The 9,298-nt window shown below is 35.4% G+C and overlaps 1 protein-coding gene across 1 annotated transcript; it reads right to left on the bottom strand.

Moving 5' to 3' along the window:
• Positions 1-2,650: 2,650 nt before the first annotated feature.
• Positions 2,651-8,563, bottom strand: LOC107801136 (peptidyl-prolyl cis-trans isomerase CYP65). The gene is made up of 11 exons (XM_016624418.2): positions 8,179-8,563; positions 8,014-8,076; positions 7,825-7,928; positions 7,418-7,509; positions 7,224-7,313; positions 7,038-7,113; positions 6,587-6,960; positions 5,031-5,287; positions 4,645-4,933; positions 3,277-3,384; positions 2,651-3,158 (listed from the first exon to the last, which is right to left on the bottom strand). Exons 1-11 carry the CDS (start codon positions 8,304-8,306, stop codon positions 2,952-2,954), a joined length of 1,788 nt encoding a protein of 595 aa, XP_016479904.1. The 5' UTR covers positions 8,307-8,563; the 3' UTR covers positions 2,651-2,951.
• Positions 8,564-9,298: the final 735 nt, after the last annotated feature.

Raw genomic sequence — 9,298 nt, 5'->3', positions numbered from 1 at the left:
CTCATACAAACTGAATCTGCCGTTAGAGACGAAGGTGCAGAGGAGAGAACATTTTAGAGAGAAAAGAAGTGTATTTTGTATAGAATGTATCAAATGAGTATCTTTACATCTTAGCTACATATATACAGTAGAAACTAACTCCAACTAATTCCTATGACAGCTGTCATCTTATTGTTAAAACTAACTACCACTAACCGACTTAATTAACAAATAACAATTCTTTTTTCTTCTACACAGTGTAGGTCACGTGACTCCTATTTTCACAGAACACATACTTTACTATCTCCAGTAAAGATAAGGCTTAATTAGAGAGTGTTTCCCTTTTAATAGGTCTTATATGACGTGAATTCGGACTAATTAAGGCCGCAAAATAGGTACCGAATGAAAACCAAAATAAAAGAAGATAAAGGAGCTAATAAAATCCTGCAAAGCTAATTCAGATATCAAAAACATCACATCTCTTAGTGAAGTTTTAGAAATTAAATTGCCAAATATTTTTAGTCCTTGATTTTCCTATTATCCCTAGTCAGAAAGGGCAGGAGAGCGAGGAGCGGATCCAGTCCAAAGTGGAGGGAGTAATTCGTAATGGAGTGAATGGAATTGGAACCCCACCATTGTTTGACCAGACAGGCTTTTTGTTTTCATGTAATCAAAATTGAATGAAAATTCACTCGTCAAATCGAAACATTCTCTTCAAGTCTTACAGTTTACAATAAACATGAATACGGCTGGGCATGTAATTCCAACTTTACCTTCACCTACTGTAACACTAGAAGTGTCAAAATCTTTGAGGAAAAGTCCGTAAGACCTGGTCAAGTAGGGGAGGATGAGGTGCAGATATACTCAATCTATTATGTGTATATATAACTGAATTTCTTTATTGAATATTTTTTCCATGAAAAGGCTATTTGATTTATCAAGATTAAAATGTACGAATTTGAGTATATATATATTTATTACTCCACTAAGATATTGTATATTTTCTCCACATCTCAATGTGTATAGTTTTTCTTTATTAAAAGTTAATAAACATAAAATTCAAATAAATAATACTAACTAAATAGTATATTGACACAAAATTAGAGAAAATCTTAATTACATGGTGTTGTAATTGTTTGATGAAAAATACTCTAAAAGTTAGAGACAGTGAAACTGATGCTAGCGGTGATCAATGGTGTTAGTTGTTAGGTCGTGGCTGGTAGTAGTTGTGATTGGATGTGAAAGAGGTTGATGGTGTGGTGGTTGCGTGGTAGTGATTAAAGTTGATGGTTGTGCAACGGTGACGGTTGGTGATTATGTGGTAAAGGTTGATCGTAATAGCTGATGGTGGAAATAATTGATAATGGTAGAGCTAGTTGGTTGTGATGGTTGGAGACAAGGGGAGTGTCTCGAGCGGGTTCGGTCGAACCCAATAGCTTTGGTTCGAACTTTATTTTTGTCTTAATAAATTCATTGAATATATATAAATTATTAACTTAGAACCCAATAGCTCAAAACGACTAAAATTCCAAACCCATAAACTTGAAATCCTAACTCCGCCTCTGGTTAGAGAGCGGTGACTAGCGTAGAAGTGATTGTTCCTAGTGGTTGAGCGATGATAATGGTGGTAGTTGACAGTGGTGTTACACATGAGCTAGTGGTAATAATTTTGTAATAGAATTTATAGTGATAAGAGATAATATTCAAATCAATCTATAAGTGAACAAATCCTAATGATTTTAAGACTCCTTCCAAATCAGAACGGAAAAGACCTATTCAAAGCAAAATACTAAGTGATTACTAGTAAAAAAGATCACAATAAATGCAATTAATAATTGGAGAATTAATTGATTCAGATTTAACCCTTATATTTAAAGTCATTGACGCAAAGAAGAATGTCTTGGCAAAGTCTCTTCTTTTTAGAATTTCTTTTTCTTCAACTTTTCTGACTAAAATAATTTCAAAATGTAATCTTGAAGTGGAGACTTGCCTTTTATAATGACCAAGTCAAAGCAGTGAGTAGCCAAATTTTTGAAGAGACAAGAGTATCAGCTTTTGTTTTGTTTAAGTCGAGTCCCACAACTGAAGAAATGCTTTGTATCAGCACTCAGTAGTCAGCACCATAATTAAGTGCACTCTATGCTGTTTCAATTTGCAGGCGCTGTTCCATTGATGCCGGCTTTAACACATGCGTGTGAATTGTTATAGTACTACTTCCTCCAGCTTATTATTTTCTTACTAGTATCAATTAGTATTTGCTTTACTACATCACGAAAGGAACAACACCCACACCAAAAACAGACCTGCTTTTTGCCCCATGGAGATATTGAAACGCCTAGTTATGAATTTAGTAGTAATATACACGAGATTCTCACGAAGGGTTGCAAAATGCTTGAACCTGAAAAACCATGCCTTCCAAACACCAACAACGTGACACTGTATCACCTTCTTCTTATAAGACACCTACACTGGTGGAACTGGCTGTGAGGCTTTTGGAGCGACAACTAAACTCGACGCTCCACTTAGCTATTCTCAAATTGCAAGTTAATTTCATGGATGGTCATCCAACTTTTAGTTTATTGTACCAAAGTCATAAAATAATTTTTATAACAAAAAGTTAACTCGATTATCAATATATACATACACACCCCGCATAACATAATAACATAAATCGCCAAAAATGCAAAACATCGTCTGCAGTCACATGTATAAAGCTCTCATGTAAATATGTTACAAATGTATCAGTTGTTCTTGTTGAATAAATAAGAGCAGAACTCCATTGAAAGCATTTCTTCATGTTCTTTTTAAGTATCTAATTGGTCACCCTGATAATCTTCAAAAAATTAAAAACAAAAAAAGGGGCGCATCGGGTTTACATCCTAACCATTTAGTTTCCCTCTTACACGTATCTGCTGAATATGTTACACTCACCTATAGCGATTCAATGTCACAGTTAACTGATAATTGCAATTCTACCATGCTGAGAAATCTTTAAGCTCTGTTGATGTGCCCGTTTTTCTCTTCTTTGCCGCAGAAATAGGTGGTAGACTACTATCAGAAGAAGTTTTGGAGTCGGCCTGTGCAGCCCTTGCTTTCAAATACTTCCCAACCCCACTGCCAACAGCTTGAATCTCTGAGGTACCTGTTCCAGGGTTGCTGTACCATGATCCAACCTTCTCCTGAAATACAGGAAGAGAAAAGAGAAAGAGAGATGGACACAGAGTATTAGTAGATCCAATCAAACAAGCAAAATGACTGTGTTATCAAAAAGGCTAAAGAAAAAAAAATAATACTAACATTATCTTCATCCTCAGTTTTCTTGTCATCATTTGTTTTCTCTTCTTCTTCATCAAGCTCCGCATAGGGATTGACATAAACTTCTATGCTTATTATCTTGATCTCTTCCTGCACAGACAGCAGAAGCAAAAGAAGTTGAGGTAAGGACTCAGGCATCAGAACAAAGAACAGTCAGCTTAAAAAATTATCTAGATAAGAAATTAAAACACTGAAAGCGCAGAAAAACAGCAAGATTTTCAAGTATGGGCTCCCTCTAGGGGAAGGATATGAAAGATGAAGGAAGACTGAATGAAAATACCCAGACAATGGAAGGCCACTTGACAAGATGGTATCTGGGAAGAAAATAAGTTCTTTTATAAAAAAGAAAGCATTAAATATAAAGGTATGAAACAACCAAGAGATCATCTGGCTGAAATAGCAGAACTACTATCATACTGCATTTAGTTCTTTACAACCACATGAGATCATGATTAGATCCTATCACTCCACTTTCTGTTGAAACCCAAAAATCAAGAGGAATTTTGAGAATGGAAAAATTTTTCCCCCTCTTTCTCTTTAGACAAGTAATTCATTTAGAAAACTGGTAGCATATGATCTGCCATTTTAACCACAGATGGGAAAAGCATAAGCATGATGACTGTGCAAGAATAAGAGGAAGATAAATTAACACACACGTGCAGTCAGGGCGGATCCGGGCTTTGAAGTTTATAGATTCCTATAACGATCTCAAGTTAACAATTGGGTTTCACAATCAAATATTTATAGATATTTAAAGAATTTTTTAATACATATACAAGGACTATGCAAAAGCTACTGGGTTCCCGGGAATCCGTACGCTGGCCTCTAGATCCGCCACTTCGTGCATTACAGTTAGTCTACATTGGCAAGATCTTCAAATATCATCCTTATCCCAAAGCTGAACAGGTTAACACAGATTCTTGACTTGTTTGGTCTGGACTATGCTGTTTCTAGTAATTTTTAGAAAAAACTAAAATTCACCCCAAAAGCTGAGCAGGCCTACAAAGATTCTTCACTTGCTCGGTTTGGATTATGAAAGTGTTTCTTTAAATAAACAACGGCAATATTATATCGATCACTTTTATTAGAGAAATATCTGTATTCGCCAGATTAATCGTGTAATCAAGTAATACTGGTTCTAATAATGGAATCTAAAAGCTTTCAGATATGTAAACGGAGTAGCCACTAGGGCAACAGTGCTGGTATAACTAAAAGAGATTTATGGGAGTATTTCCACCCAAGTTAGTTAAACTCCCAACCAAAGCATAACCTTTGCATCCAAGGCATGACTCAAGGTGCTAAGTTGTTGAATAAGAAGTAAATAAATATAGAGTTGCTCTTCCTACTAACCAGAGGTCGGTCATCGTCATCGACAGGAACTTTCTCCATAGCTGAAAGTGTTGTCAAGCCTCCAACAACCATACCAAAGACGGTATGTTTGAAATTTAAGTGAGTGGCAGACTTGTACAGGATGAAGAACTGTGAACCATTTGAGTGAGGACCAGAGTTAGCCATGCTAACAACACCTCTACCAGAATGCAGCAACTTGGAGTGTACTTCATCCTTGAAGGGCTTTCCCCAGATAGACTCACCTCCTCTCCCTGTGCCAGTTGGGTCACCACCCTGAATCATGAAATTCCTGCAAACGTAGACAAATTAGTTCCTTGACATTCAATGGTCCATATTGATAAACAAATACTCTGCAACCATTTCAAGTAAAAATGTTATCTAAATACCGGATATTTCTATGAAACGCTACTCCATTGTAATATCCTCGTTCACAAAGAGTAATGAAGTTTTCACATGTCCTTGGTGTTATGTCACAATGAAGCTCAATGTTCAAATCACCATGTGTTGTATGCAGCTGGATGTAACCTTTCTTCTTGGGATTTTTCTCAACTTTAACATATTCATATTCATTCTTTGTTACTGGATCATAGGAGGTGGAAGTGAAGGATCGAGAAGCAGCACCAGTGGTAAAACGACTCTTAACCTGAAAGAATTGAATAGCATTATAAATCACTTTGAACAAAACAACAGATTTCTGCCATTTCTTGTTGCACCTAGCATTTGGGTGAGAACTGCACCTAGCAGCATCTCTCTTTTTTTTTTGGGACAAGTAAAAGAAAATTGTTGCACCTAGCATCTCACTAAACCTCAACATTATAGAAGTTAGACTAACCACCAGCAATGAGCAAAGAATTTTTTTAACTAGGCGAAGAGATTAACAGAGAGAAAATGAAATTAATGCAAGCCAATGTCAATTGTTTTAACTGCAGGAAAACAAGCTACTGCGGTAGAGAACAATTTAGAAGGAGAACAACTGATAGTGAGCTAGTTCTTTTATCAGCCTGATAGCTAGCTAGTTCTTTTATCAGCCTGATAGCTAGCTAGCTGTGAAGCAAGATGTAAAACTACACCAGCAGCAAACTCTTATAAACATACATCTATACTATGTTTTCACTAGTGCACCATGGTTGTATTGGATTATCCAGATAAAGAAACCATAATGACAAGCCACAAGGTCAAAAACAACTATTATGCCTTAATCCCAAGCAAGTTGGGGTCAGCTATATGAATCCTCACTAACCATGCCGCTCCATTTAAATTCATCTAAGGCCCATAATAATAATAATAATACGAAAAGTACTAGAAGTGTCACTATTTTCATCTGATATATAAATCTCAAATAGCACTAAGAGACTCCTAAAAAACATACGACCTAAAGTAAACATACTAACATGACTAAAACCTATTCTCAACTAATAAGTATCACCTATATTGATCTTTTTCTTCCATTATGCCCTATTTTTTGCTACGAGGTCAAAGTGACAAAATTATGACATTACTGAGGATGCACCATTAGTTATAAAAAAATCTAGTAATACACCAGAAAGTACATGAAGCCAAAATGCAACATAATCTGACCAACAGGAACAAGAACGAGCAGAGAAGAAGAAAGGAAATATATGCGATGAGATCAAAGCTAAAAGAGATGATGAAAGGCTTAACTAAATATCATTTTCCTATATGGTTTACCAAAAATCTTTGTTTTCTTTTTTGTAAAAGGAAATTGATAATCAAACCGGGATAAAACAAAAAGATAAAAGATGTATTTCTTTGAAACACAGAAAATGTGCTTGAACTTAACATAATATGGGAAAATTCTAAAAAGCACACCAGGTATAGGTTCCCAAATGAAAAGTGTAAGCTATGCATACAGGTTAACATTTACTCTCAGTCAATTGACCCAAAGAAAAAGGAAAGAGATGATTTCTTTATAAAAACTAACCAGCTTAGCATTCACTGGTGTCCTTTCACCCAACATGTGCAAAGCTATCCGTGCAGCTGTTTTATCAGTTGAACCAGACTTTGCAGCAGCTGCACTTCTTCCATGAACTGATGCCGATGCAGCATCCACAATGCTGAAAGTTTGCTTTGCTGTACCTTCACCATTTTCCTTTGTTTTTGCATCATCTTTGATACGCGATCTTGCAGCTAAAATAGCAGCAAGAGCAGCAGCTCTTTCATTCTGTGCCTTATTCCCACCTCCACCATGCAGTGCAATCTCTTTTGCTTTCTCACTTCCAAGTTCCTTAAGCATTTGTTTGATGTCCCCAGTAATATTTATGTTGTATGAAGGGTCAGACTGCATTTTCTGTATTTCTGATGAAGTAGCAAACACTTATTAGCAGAGGAGCCACAATTGCAGCAAAACCTGTATGAATAAAAGAATTACTCACCTTCATCATCAACCGTTAAACTTTTCTTAACATGATCAAAATCTAGAAGCACCTTGGCATCCAGTGCATTAGGATTCTGCAGTTAGATGTTTAAATATATCAATATAAGCAACGCATCAGAACAGTCAGCATTCTAATTTAGCATATATAACAGTTGAGAGGAAGGAAAGTAATTTAGAAGCTTACTTGAATCGTTATAAGGTCTTCTCTAGTGAATGGTTCATCAGTGAGAAGCTCCTTCCAGTTCTTTGTCTTGATATTCAATTCTTTAACTGCCTATGCAAGAAAACCTGGATCAAACTCTCCATGCAAGGAACAGCATGTGCTCTTTTATTTGAAGGAAATTAAAGAATAGAGATCAGGAGACAAATATCCCATACCTCATAACAGAAAACATTCCCTGTAGTTCTTACAGCAACTATATGTGTAAATTCCGTAAAAACCTTGTTCAAGACAGGACAATGATACTCTCCTGAAACAATAAATCACCACTTTTAAATTCATTCCTGGAAAATGACAATAACTGCTATATGACAGCCCTCCGAAAAGCTAGTAGAAATTATATCTGTACCTAATTACCAGAAACTAAAGACCCAAGTTTTCATCAATAAATTGCTATAGAAGTTTGAACTGATTACTGTGAAAGAAATAGACATAGTGCTTATCCCTCATCCCACATTCAACGTTAGACAAGACATATACAATGTTTTGTGCAACTTTAAGTATACTTTTTTTTTCTTCAAGTAAATAATTCAGGTGCAATATATCTTCAGCAAAAAGATATTACCTTCAGCATTCTTGTGGAAAGTAAGAGGAATTAAGTCCTCTTGCTTCAAAGGAGCTCCAGTCACTGGATTCTTCCCGTATTTCCTGATATATGGAACTATATGCCTGCAGAAAGAAAATATCAAGTAACACTAAATGTTCAGATGAAAATCCAACTTCTGATAAAACACTGAGACAATAAAATACTGACACTATTTCAAAGACGCTGCCATCTTCTGTGCATACTGGGTCCTCAAATGGTGTAAATGTAAGACTGCAAATTCAATTACAAAACATGTTGAACCAAAAATTAACTTAAAAAGATGATAATGAGCAAAAAAATAACAGAAGCAACAGAAAAGAGAAATGAGCTTACGCGCAGCAATAGAAGGGGAGCCGTTTAAAAGGGGTTTTAAGCTCTTTGGATTTAGCGCCGCCCCATTCGGTGGCCCATTCGGTCTTGGTTATGAACATTCGATCTTTACTGTGCTGTTTCTTCCCCATGGTGTAATTCTCACTTCCTTCTTGGAACTATAATCTCTCTGAATTTAGGGTTTTAGAAGAGCTTTTCTTTTCCAATAAACTAAGGAAAAGTTGTTGATTGTGTTGTTTGAATTTCTTCTTAACGGTAGGAGAATACCACTTTATAGAATCATATGAATCTCTGCTCCGGAAGACGGTGGCCGTTTTGTACCTTCTCCGTTGCCCGTATCAGGTCTCTAAATCTGGACCTTACTTGAACCCGAATAAGCTATCCTGTCAGGAAGCTGGCCCGACCCGCATTAATATACTTGTCGGATTTTGTTTTTCTGGAAAATATAAATAAATAAAATAGGGCAATTGCTCATTGGATTGGTATTTTTGGATTTAGTTCTTGTGATATTTCACCAACTAAACCCAAGTTTTGAATCAATAAAATTGTGTAGTTTTATTTATCCCTTTGTATGAAATGTCATATTTATATTGTTTTTAGATCAATATTACCCTCAGGTGTGAAATAGTGATCAATTTACATTTAACATTACGTATGAGTAATTAAATAATTTAACATGTAACAATTCGTTAAATTTATGAATATCCACAAGCTGAATGATTAAACTTACATATTTTAGTTACTAATTGTTAAATGTGCTCAAATATCTCAATGACCAATATTAAAATTTATTAATTAACTTCAAATCACATGTGTGAATTTGAATTGAATTTGAGACCTGAGGTGAAGTTAGCTAGGCAAAATCAACATCATATATACGATTTAAGTTTAATTACGCATGTCTTAAGTTTATTCTAAGAAGATTAAATTTACTAAAAAATTTACTAGTTTTGTGATTATACATGCTTGCTTTGAGCCAAACAACCTATTCAGCCGCGGAAGGTGAGGGTAGAGCATATGTTATTTAATATTTTCATAAGCATATTAAAAGTTATATAACTCAATATTATCCAAAAGGAAATTATTTTCAAAAGTTAAATTATACTAGGACAAAATCTAAGCA

The sequence above is a fragment of the Nicotiana tabacum genome, chromosome 17 (genome assembly GCF_000715075.1).
Source record: "Nicotiana tabacum cultivar K326 chromosome 17, ASM71507v2, whole genome shotgun sequence".
Lineage (NCBI taxonomy): Eukaryota > Viridiplantae > Streptophyta > Magnoliopsida > Solanales > Solanaceae > Nicotiana > Nicotiana tabacum.
Note: the sequence above shows the minus strand (reverse complement) of the source record. Positions and strands in the feature narration are given on the sequence as shown.